The sequence below is a fragment of the Sorex fumeus genome, unplaced genomic scaffold, assembly GCF_029834395.1.
Source record: "Sorex fumeus unplaced genomic scaffold, SorFum_2.1 ptg000009l, whole genome shotgun sequence".
NCBI lineage: Eukaryota > Metazoa > Chordata > Mammalia > Eulipotyphla > Soricidae > Sorex > Sorex fumeus.
In genome coordinates this window covers 34,866,125-34,878,784 of record NW_026606066.1, presented here as the reverse complement: position 1 = coordinate 34,878,784, position 12,660 = coordinate 34,866,125, and the positions used below count along the sequence as shown (strand labels likewise).

Here is a 12,660-nt window from a genome sequence, read left to right as displayed (position 1 = left end):
GTTTATTTCCATTTCTTTCTGAGGAGTTGCTATTATTCCTTTGATTTACTGAGTTTTATATAAAATGCATAGTTCAAAAGTCAAAGCTATATAAATAGTTTACTCAAACATGTCTCTTTTCCAGTCAAAGAATGCAATTATTCTTTCTGTTTCAAGCATGACAGACTAGTGCTGAATTATGGAAAAGTAAATATAGGCATTTTTTCAATAAATATTCTGCCAGTTTGGTAAGAACTTACTTTAGATATGTACAGTAAATAATCAGGTGCTAAAGGAGATCTTAAATATGCAATAAAAAACAAAACAGGGAAATATTTTTAAACCAACCAGATATTATCAAGAAGAAGGAACCATTTTTCTCAAACTAAATGAGTTACTTGAAAACCAAGCTAGGTCTGACAGTCTGCTAAAGTAGCTCTTGATTTTAAGAAACTATTAATTCACAAATGATATTTAACTCCTGAAGTGTTATGTTTTAAGAGTAACATACATATCCAGGTGATTTTTATTAATTTACTTACTTCAAGGAAATATATTATTTTTACAAGTTTTGAGTATGTTGTCAACTTTCACTTTACTTAGAAAATACAGTCCAAATAAACTGACTTCAAAATTTTAATGACAGTTTCATTATAACTCAGAAAAACTGAAATTGTGTCGGAGCCTGACCAGAGTTATGAGGAAGTTCTAGGGACTTTGCCTTGCAAATAAGGCTGTGTCACAGCTGCAAACAGCTAGGAACTCTGAGTGAACTGGGTTGGGGTCAGCATGTCCTAATGCAGCTGCTTTCTGTAATAGATTTACTGTGCTATGATTGGATGAAAGTTAAACAAATATCTTACTGGGCTATTGGGCAAGCTTGCATAGATTTTGATGTGAATTAATGGGAAGTGGGATGTGAAGATTTACAAGGTGGTCTTATTTGCTTCACCAGTAACGTTGTGCATCATTAGGCTACAAAATAATATGTACTTTAAGGTGTTTTGATTTTATGTAATTAGCCAAGCAGCACAAATGCTGGCCAACTTCGACCAGGAGTGTAGAAAGGTCAGACTGCAGCTGAATCTCATGAAGACAGTGTTCATGAGAAACGGTCTCGTTCCTGACATTCCATTTTCTCTCAATGGAACAAACATCTCCAACCGCAGCAGTTATGTGTACGTAGGTCGAGAACTCAACATGATGAACAATCTGGCAACTGAGTTGTGCAGGAGGAAGAGAGAGGCATGGAACACCTTCAAGAGCATGAAAGAAATAGCTAAGAGGACAAAGAACCTCCAGTTCCAGGCACATCTCTTCGATTCCTGCATTAACATATGCCTCAGAGACCTGGGTCCTATGAAAACAGGATGAGAGTGCTATTCGGGTCTCCCAAAGAGGAATCGAAAGAGCTATGTTTGGAGTATCACACTTCACTCAAGTATCAAGTGACAGAAGAAATCTGGAGTTCCCATCTCTGTCAATGATAGAGAATCAGGGATGCTGTCTTGTTTGCCAAGGCGTTGAAAATCATATGGGCTGGACACGTAATGCAATTTGGAGACAACTGCTTGCTGGACCAGAGCCATTACCGACTGGATTTCACGGGACTCAAAAGATGGCATGGCCGCCCACCTATGAGATGGTCAGACTTCTTTGTCAAGACCCTGAAGGAATAGTTTGAGGCTCTTCATGTTCCTAGAATGAGCAGACTCCATTGGGCTACACTAGTACGTGACAGGGATGAATGGAGATGTTACTGGTGCCTGCTTGAGCAAATCGATGAGTAATGGTATGTCAAGTGATCAAGTGATCTTATGTACTCTGAGGTATGCTAGATGTTTTGATCACTAACCCAATGAAAAGAGGCTGCAAAAGTCAATCGGCTCCAAATGGCCTGAGTGAGTTTTGGCCCTCCGTGCTTCAACACTCCACGTACCCTGCTTACCTCTGCAGCCCCAACTGATCACTAGAGAATTAACAAAACTGAAATAGCCATGGATAAGTTCATCACCCTGAGTTTAAACAAAAAGTGAATTCTGAATAAAAATCACCTCACAGTAGAGTAAGATGCCTTGGTTCTTATCTAACATGCTTACCATGTGAATTATTTCTCCTAAGTAGTCATTTTAGGGCAACCATAAGGGATGATTTTGCAATATGCTGATTATTTATGAGTTTAAAATATTTGCTTTCTTACTTTAAAAAAAAATCTAGTCACAATGAACTTGCTAGCACCATAAACACTGATTTCACATAAAGGGAAACAAATCTAAGTCAATGTGTTTCTTTTAACATTAGTTTAACTCAATGTATATAAACGATCACGAATGATTGGTTTGAGGCTTTTCGTGTTCCTAGAACGAACAGACGCCTTTGGGCTACACTAGCACGCGACAGGGACAAATGGAGACGTTACTGGTGCCCACTCGAGCAAATCGACGATTAATGGGAAGTCAAGTGATCAATGTATATCTTTTATCACAGACATGCTGTTACAGTGTTACTAGGATTATGCTATCAATTAATGCCTGAATTAAGATTGAGTCCAACACTGTGAGGATGTGGGCAAAGCACTTTTAAAAATGAGTCTTATGTGGGTCTGGAGAGCTTGTACAGCAAGTAGGGCACTTGACTTGCACATAGCTCATTTAGGTTTAATCCTCAGCCTCATATCTGGTCTCCTGAGCCCTGACAGGAGTGATCCCTGAGCACAGAAATAAGAGTAGGCCCTGAACACAATTGAGCATGCCCCAGAGACCAAAAACTTAAAAATTAAAAAGTAAAATAAAAATGAGTCAGATCAAAAGTAGAGATACCATACCCTTTACATATTTCCCTGTATAGGCTACCTCAGACTAAAACCTATATTACATGTCGATCGCTACATATTATAAGTATTTGCTGCCTTCTATGGTGTTTCTATCAATATTTCTCAGTCAGGGGATAGATGGCTATTATAAGGAACTGGAACCACTGATAAAATTGTATTAATGCAAGGCACAGCGGGTAGGGTGTTTGCCTTGCACACAGCTGACCTAGGTTCGATTCCCAGCATCCCATATGGTCCCCCGAGCACCTCCGGGAGTAATTCCTGAGTGCATGAACCAGGAGTAACTCCTGTGCATCGCCGGGTATGACCCAAAAAGCAAAAAAAAAAAAACTGTATTAAAATGGTGCGTGGAGGCATGGTATGAGACTAGGGAATCAACAATGGGACAGTGGGGGGCCACAGGAAGGACATGATTTTGGGAAAAGGTCAATAGGTGGAAAAAGGATGAGAAACTGGCTTAGATCACCCCTATATGATCAAGAATACAATAAACTCCTGTTTGTTTTTGTGTTCTTATAAATTGTGTAAATTATGAACATTGCAATGATAAATTCAAATATACTTCAATCACAGTTTCATTAGTAAGTATTTTTAAATTATTTTAAATATAAAATATTCAGTAACACTAAGCTTGCTAGAAAAAAAAATATTTGCAAATTCACACATATGTAACTTGGATTAACCACAATTTTACTTAAGTATATCAAAGCTACACTATCCGGAGCAGATAATGGAAAATTGCCTATGTATAGGGAAATGAGTATGGGTGGGTCTCAGGAGCTGAATTACAGTAAATAATAATCAGATTCTAGGCTCTATAAACTTCTTCAAAAACTTAAATAGGATAAAACATGAAGAATCTCTTCTCACTGGAGACATTGTTGGTAGTAAATGTACATAGTTTAAGGGATGGGTGTTAGAACAATGTATGACTGAAACCCAATCATGAACAACTTTGTAACCATTTATCTCATGGTGATTCAATTTTTTTTTAAAGAATCTCTCCTCAGGTTTTCTAACTTAGGCTAACTTCAGGCCCTAGGATCCTAGAAAAGGAACATTGAGACTCTTTCTATTCAAAAGAAGTCGGAAAGATTAACTCATTTAGATCACCTTAAACAAAAAGGAAGCAACACTTCTGCTTTCTTGCCATAATTTCTAAACAATTGCCATAATGTGTCCCATTCATTGAAGAAAAATATGAGAATCCAGAAGATGTGAAAGATATATATATATATCTTGTGTATATATGTGTATGATATATGTGTATCATATATATCATACACATATATATACAAACACATGTATATATATATGTATGTACATACGGATGCATTTCCATAACAAAACCTAACGAAGACTCAAAGATGATCTGGATATTAATGAATGAAGTACCTTTGCACTGAGTATAAAGCATTCGTTATGCAAGGGGCAATTACCTATATAATCTGGAACGTCTTTGCCCTTATATGAGAAACAGAGCTTTAGGTCCATGCACACAGAAGGTAATCCATTTTCAACACAGTCAAACTTTGTTCTGTTTACTGACTCAGGGTGGTTTAAAGAAGCTTCAACAATCACAACAGGTCTTGTCCTAAGAAGAAGATTAAAATTTAGCAATGTCAATTACAGAACTATTTTAGTCAAACAAGAGAGTTTTTATTGAATGAAACTTACTTAGAAAGATGATAGGGGTGATAAGAAGAAATGTTCAAAAGAGAACATGGTGGGTGGGCACTGAGAGATAGTACAGTGGATAGGGCCCTTGTTCTGCACAAGGCTGATGGGAGTTTTTATTTCTAGCATCCTGAATGGTCCCCCTCCCCCCACTCCCCATCCTGCTGGGAGTGATTCCCAAGTGAGGAGTCAGGAGTAACACCTGACTATGGCCAGATGTCACCCAAAAATATGAGAGGGTGTGTGTGTGTGTGTGTGTGTGTGAGAGAGAGAGAGAGACAGAGAGAGAGAGACAGACAGACAGACAGAGACAGACATAGAGAGAGACAGAGACAGAGACAGCTTCACCAGAGTAGATTAAAGCAAGCAAAAAGAGACAAACAAATGAGACATGTTTCAGGGAGAAAAGGAGCTTGAAAACCAAGCCCCAAATTCTTTTTTCTTATGAAAACTGTTTTGTCTTCTCCACTAACCAAGTAATATCATGAAATACTCTATTATTATACATATTTACTCAACTATATCTCTGTGCATGTATACAAAAAGCTTCTATTTTCATTTTTATAAAGTGATTTTTTTTTGCTTTTGGGTCACACCCAGTGATGCTCAGGGGTTACTATGCACTCAGGAATTACTCCTGGAAGTGCTCAGTAGACGATATAGGATGCTGGGAATCGAATCTGGATCAGCCACATACAAGGCAAATGCCCTACCCGCTGTACTATTGCTCCAGCCCCCTAAAAAGTGATTTTGATGATTCAGTTATACCTTATAGAATGTATAATCTTTTTACAAATGAAATCTTCTTTGTATACTAAATTTCCATAATTAAATTTCAGAATACCAAAAATAACATTATGAGGTCACTACCACTAATTTAGAAAATTTATCACGTCATTTATAATTAAACTTAGTTGTCATTAAGTAATGAAAGATATCAACTCACCTTAGTATAATAGCAGAATTAGATCGAAAAGCACCTACTGCTATATCTGGTAGACAAAAACAACACAGATTAATGATCATCGCTCAACAAAGAGAATTACTTTTCAGTCAAAGATATTTACCACATCACCTTTTAACTGTATCAAAACACAGTTACAATTTACTTACAGAAAATTAGAAAATAATACTTATGACTCCTTAGATTCAGAACACAATTGTCTAGATCAACTCATTCATGATAACATTATCACTTTACACTGTAAATAAAATCTTTATGATAAAATTATGTTACAAAGATAGGTTTACTAAAATAATTCCATTTTTGAACTAGCAACATTTACCCAGAAATCTCCCTTGAAAGTAAAAATATTTTTTTCTTTTTATTATCATCATGTTTTGTTTCAGCTTTATATTTCTCTGAAAAGAAATGAGACATTAAGTCCTTGACTTCAAAAGAACTTAGAAAAAATCAAATTAGAATGCTTCAATTTCAGCTTTATGTATTTGGAAATTAATATCTACAAGAATGCTTATTCCAATTTACAAAATACAATTTTATACTCACCTACATATCCATTATGATCTGCATCAATTTGTCCAGATATTGACTGTCCAAACATACTTAGAGATTGGCTGATTTGAATTCCTTCAATTCTCTGAAAAATAAGTAAGTTGGTGGGAAGCAGCTGCTCACACCAAATACCTCAGAGAAGCAACAGTATAGTTAAATAACAAGACTTCCAATTGGACACATTTATTTGCAAGGTGTTTTTTAGTTATGTCAAATACTTATGTCTAAGATAAATGTTTCCAGATTGAGGTGACCAGCTAACATCTATTTTGTGGCTAGAAAAAAAATGATTTATTTTGTGAACAAAAGGAAACTAAAACAGATTTTCTAAAATTATTCTTAGTCCCTATTAATGGGTTTTCTTTCAGCTCTTAATTTATTTCCCTAACTAAAATAAAATATGAGCCAAGTAATTTGGAAAATAAGATATCTATAATCACTTCATAAAGACTACTACTCAGCTTTAAACAAGATACTTCCTATTCTGTGTTTAATTTCATGTCCAGATACTGATCTGTAAGTTTCAGGCTATTTATTCTCAGAGAATCATTTACTTTTTGATATACAAGGATATAGCTGTAATATTAAATACATAGAACCATGTACCTCTTTTGCCACATCAAAAATAACAGTGTGAGGTAATGCTTCCATAAAAGTTTCTTCAGAACACATCTCTGTATCACTTATCTTATCACTTAATCCCCGTTATTCATCGATTTATTCGAGCGGGTGCCAGTAACGTCTCCATTCATCCCGGTTGCGTGCTAGCGTAGCCCAATGGTATCTGTTCGTTTTAGGAACATGTAGAGCCTCAAACCGATCATTTAGGGTCTTGACGAAGAAGTCTGACCATCTTATAGGTGGGCGTCCACGTGATCTTTTGATGTCCCGTGGAATCCAATCAGTAATGGCTCTAGTCCAGCGGTTGTCTGTAAACCTCATTACATGTCCAGCCCATCTGATTTTTGATGTCTTGGCAAATGAGACAGCGTCCCTGATTCTTGAGCGTTGACGAAGATCAGAACTCCGGATTCTATCTCTCATTTGAGTGAATCGTGATATTCCAAGCATAGTTCTTTCGATTCCTCTTTGAGAGACCCGAATAGTGTTCTCATCCTGTTTTCGTAGGGTCCAGGTCTCTGAGGCATATGTTAATGCAGGAAGAATAGTGGAATCAAAGAGATGTGCTCGTAGCTGGAGGTTCTTTGTCCTTTTAGTTATTTCTTCAATGCTCTTGAAGGCATTCCAAGCCGCTCTCTTCCTCCTGCGTAACTCAGGTGCCAGGTCATTCATCATGTTGATTTCTCGACCTAAGTATATATAACTGTTGCATTCGGAGATGGTGGTTCCGTTGAGAGCGAATGGAGCGTCAGGAACAAGGCTGTTTCTCATAAACATTGTCTTCGTAAGATTCAGCTGTAGTCCGACCTCTCCACACTCACGGTCAAAGTCCGCCAGCATTTGTGCCGCTTGGCTGATGTTTGGTGTTATTAGAACGATGTCATCAGCAAAGCGGAGGTGGTGTAGTTGCCGACCATCTATCTTCACTCCCATGTTTTCCCATTCTAGTCGTCGTATGATGTTCTCGAGGGTGGCACTGAAGAGTTTTGGTGAAATGGTATCACCCTGCTGAACCCCTCTCTTGATATGGATGATTACTTCTTTGTAGAATGGTGAGATCATGGTAGTGAATCCGCAATAGAGCTCACGAAGGATCCTGATGTATTGAGTTTGTACGCCCTGATTGGCTAGGGCTTCCATGACCGCTTCCGTCTCAACAGAATCAAAGGCCTTCTTTAAATCAATGAACGTTAGACAGAGCGGCATCTTGAACTCCCGAGATACCTCAATGAGCTTGGTTATTGTGTGGATATGGTCAATGGTACTGAATCCTTTTCGGAATCCAGCTTGTTCACATGGTTGTCCTTCATCTAGTGTTCTGCTAATCCTATTCAGGATGACTCGAGTGAATAGTTTGTAGATGACAGACAATAGGCAGATTGGGCGATAGTTGGCAATGTCGTGGATGTCTCCTTTCTTGTATAGTAGTACAGTCTTGCTGGTTTTCCATTGGGATGGAACCTTGCATTCAGACAGGTAGCGTGTGAAGAGTCGAGCTAATGTATTGATGAGTACTGATGGTAAGTTCTTCAGGTGTTCAGGTCTGATCTTGTCTGGACCAGGTGCTTTTTGTTTCTTTACCGACGAGATGGCATGTTGGATTTCGGAAGGGAGAACATTGGGAATGACATATCCATCATGTGGTATGTGGTATGTGGGCAAGTGGATGTGGCTATTAAAGAGATCTGAGTAGAAGTCATGAATAATCTTCTCCATTGCCCTTCTGGAAGATGTGATAGATCCATCATGATGTCGGAGGGCAGTCATCTTGGTTTTGTAGTTGGTGAAGGACAGGCGGGCATTACGAATGTTTTTCCCAGCTTCTGCTGCATCTACCAGTACTGCTGCTCTCCTGTTTTTGAGGTCATCCTTGATGGCTTTTCTGCACTGTTTTGCCAGTTCGGACATTTGCTTGTGGTTGCCTGAGGCACGTGCCAGGCCACGTTGGCGAATAAGTTCAAGAGTGTTCGAAGAAAGACGGTTTTTTGTGGTTATCTCTCTCTTGGCATTCCTTGCACAATCATGGAGGTGCTGAATCATTCGATCGTATTCCTCATCAATGTTGTCAATGACGGCATCTTCCCATGTTGCCGCAACAGAGCCAAAGAGTTCCCAGTTGGTGGTTGTTCTGGGAGTCCTCTTCTTAAACCTTGCATTCTTTTCTCCTCGTTCTGTGAGGTAGAATTTTGCACGAAGAAGACGGTGGTATGATCCCGTTTGGAATTTTGGGACAACAGCAACATCGGTTAGGCAAAACCGCCGATTGAATATGATGTGGTCTATTTCATTGTGGAACCATCCATCGGGAGACTCCCATGTCCAACGTTTAGATTCAGCCTTTTGGAATTGTGAGTTACCATGGAAGGTTTTGGTTGACATGATGAACTCAGACAGTCTGTCACCCTGTTCGTTCCATTCCAGGCCATGGGTTCCGATGTGGAGTTCATCGACTGATCTTCTTGGTCCTATCTTGGCATTAAAATCACCGACAATGATCTTGTAGAAGGTGTGATCTTTATAGAATTTCTCCAGCTCCATGTAGAATTTCTCAGTTTCTTTTTCACCATAACTGGATGTTGGTGCATAGACAACAAAGATAGAAACTGCCGGTAGTGAGCCACATTTATTCAAGTGTAATCGTCCGATTCGGGTTGTTAGGCATTCAAATGAATCAATGCTTGTGACTAAGTTTGTGTTGACAAGGATACCGACACCACCGACGCCTCTGTATGTTGAGTTTTTATATATCCAATGAAAGACCCTGCCTTTTTGAATGTAAAGATTACATTCAAAAAGATTACAATAGATTTTATTGAAAGAATAGTTTTAGTGCTCTGCTGAATCAAATGCAGGGCATCAGAGAAGGATTTGCTCTTTTGTGTCTTCTCCATGAACTATGGAACAGAAGCCACAAATAATACCTAGTGAACTGAACGAAAATGAGCTTATTTGGACTGGCATAGATATTACTCAAAACACAAAGTAGATGAAATACAGAAACAAATCTTTCATAGATTGCAGAGAAACTAGAATGGAAATGAACCAGAGCTCCTATTTATGAGGGGTGGGAATGGGGGGGGGAGTTTTAAAGTATTATTCAAGATCTTAGGACAGAAGAGATATTATAGTGGCTTGGGCCCTTGCCTTGCATGTGGTAGACCCAGTTGAGATCCCTGACATCACATATGGTCCCCCAAATATTGAACCAAGAGTAAGCACCAAGCACCTAAGCACTACTGGGTGTGGCCCACTCTGGCCCCCAAAGCAAAAACAAAATCAAAGCATTGTTAAGTAGCTAAAAAATCGGACCATATAGGTGACTACAGGAAATGGCAAAATGTGAGTTTCAGCATTTGGAAGAGAAAATTAAGAAAAACAAGTCTACAATAACACAAGAAACTGCAATGAAGCTTCTGAAAATAGATTTGCAAATGAATAGTGTCTACCTGTGAGAAGGTTGATGCGATCCCATCTTCTCGGCCATTGTAAATGTAAATAGCACCTCTCAAATCATCTTCTTGTGGGGCTCCAATAGCAACATCTATTTCAGATTTTAGTGACATAACATTTATTTCTTGATAGAGAATGCAATTCTGTAAGCTAACTATCAAGCTCCTTAATTTGCATCACATAAGAAAACTCCTTATCAAAATGTTTTTCATGCTAGACTGAAAACAAATAACAAGGTACTCACATCTTACTGCACAGTTATTTCACAGAACCCGATGGTTATGGAAGAGGCATGGTTAATGAGTCTGAAAGGACTTAGGAATGACTAGGGATCACTCTCTAGTCAAACCTCTAATCCCAGCCCAGCTCTGCCACTGGGCCCCAGCTATCCCATATTTTGCCCATTTCTTAATCTGTTTTAATTCCCTGACATGGAGTATGATCCTTAACCCACCCTCATCATAACTCCTGGCTCATGAAAAAGTACAGAGGAAATGGATAAAGAGAGTAAAGGGAACAAAGTTCCAATAAAAAGATATTAAATAAGTTCAGGAAACAAAAATATAGACTAAAATCAACATATATAACATATTTATATCTTAACATTCAATTAACATAAAATATTCATGTTAATGTGTAATTAAAAATATTGATACTACATGAAATATTCTTATAAGTTATTAAGAGAGCAGCACTGTAGCACTGTAACACTGTCCTCCCGTTGTTCATCGATTTGCTCGAGTGGGCCCAGTAACATCTCTATTGTGAGACACATTATTACTGTTTTTGGCATATCAAATACATCACAGGTAGCTTGCCAGGATTTGCCTTGCGGGCGGGATACTCTTTGTAGCTTCCTGGGCTCTCTCAGAGGGGCAAAGGAATTGAACCCAAGTTGGCTGCATGCAAGGCAAACGCCCTACCCGCTATGCTATCACTCCTGCCCATTAAGAGAGTAAATCTTAAAATTTTATCACGAGGGAAAAAGTATAAATATATAAAACACTGGATGCTATACCTAGTATAGCAAACATTTGTAAAATATACGTAAATCATGCATAATTAAGGTGCTACAGCTTAAACTTACACAATATTATCACATCAATCATAAAATTTTCAATAAAAAAATTTAAAAAATGGACAAAGCAGAAAATGATATGCCCTGAAATGAATCTGCATCAATTTAGTTGCAAAATCTCCAACTAAATACAAGATGTGCTGCGATTAGAAACTAAATAAAATAAAATTTATTTTATTGCAAAAAAACTATGCAAAGCAAAAATAATATCTTGAATAATTTTCCACCTCTAAATATATTGCCTTTATGTGTTGAACTTTCAGGAAAAGTGCTGCTTGGAACCTCAGTTCCCACATGCTCTCCACGAAACCACACAGTGAGTGCTTTCCTCACTAAATTTCTCTTCCAGAGCTTAGGAAACATAACATGCTTTTCTGTCTGTCTATCACAGCTCTAGAAAACTGCATGGTATTTTCCTCTGTATTAGAACTATTTTGATATGGAAACTGCTTACTATCCATGATATTTTTATAACTCTAATTACAAGAATAATTCAGGGTATTCCTGGATGCCACAAAAATGATTTCTCATGTATGCAAACACACACATGTTTTATCTCATGTGTGCAAACACATATGCTACGTCCTCCATACTTCAAGATGTAGATGGACCCAAAAGCAAGGCAAAGATATAACAGGAATGTAAATATGGTTTTATGCATCTAGACAAGGTCCTGGACGGGAGAGAGTCTAGGGGTAAGGATGCGTGTCTATCATGCAGCTGATCCTGGTTCAATTCCTGGCACTACACAATCCCCAAAGCAGAGGGAGGAGAGGCCTCTGAGCACTGCTGGGTCTTACCACTCTACCTCCCCATCAAAGGTAGGACCCTAAAAATGAATTCTTTAATAAGATTTCACTGTACCACTGTCCTCCCGTTCTTTATCAATTTGCTTGAGCGGTCACCAGTAACGTCTCCATTGTGAGACTTGTTGTTACTGTTTTTTGGCATATTGAATACGTCACAGGGAGCTTGTCAGGCTTTGTCATGCAAGTGGGATACTCTCAACAGCTTGCTGGGCTCTCTGAGAGGGACGGAGGAATCAAACCTTGGTTGGCCACATGCAAGGCAAAGGTCCTACCCACTGTGCTATCGCAGCAACCCTTTAAAAGATTAAGGCATAAAATAATCTTGTGTTTTGTTTTATTATAAAATTTATAAAAAATGTTATTTCATTTCATGTGCATCTGATGTGACACATACTCTACATCTGACCTGGAATACCTGACATTAAAGTGCTCAATAAATTTAACAGGACTATCATTTATGAAATATAATATTTGTCATACAATTTTACAGCACTTTTGAAATGTAACATGTATCATCATAACTATAAAATATTCATTCTTTATCTTTTGTTTTGAAAATTATAACTCTAGGAATTATAATGTACTGTATTACCAAATTACAGCTGCATAACATAATTATAGTATACATTAAATAGGATTTTTAATTAATTTCTTGACTTTATTCTTGTATTTCTTAGGTTGCTTCTTGTCACTCTTG

At 38.0% G+C, this 12,660-nt stretch overlaps 1 protein-coding gene across 1 annotated transcript in view; it reads right to left on the bottom strand.

The window, feature by feature from the left end:
- Nucleotides 1–12,660, bottom strand: part of ITGA4 (integrin subunit alpha 4) — an 88,532-nt gene that overhangs the window by 41,685 nt on the left and 34,187 nt on the right. The window contains exons 11-14 of the mRNA XM_056110224.1: nt 10,073–10,167; nt 6,000–6,090; nt 5,436–5,481; nt 4,252–4,406 (exon numbers count right to left, since the gene is read on the bottom strand). Of these exons, the coding sequence (XP_055966199.1) occupies nt 4,252–4,406; nt 5,436–5,481; nt 6,000–6,090; nt 10,073–10,167 (387 nt within the window). The remainder of the gene's footprint in view (nt 1–4,251; nt 4,407–5,435; nt 5,482–5,999; nt 6,091–10,072; nt 10,168–12,660) is intronic.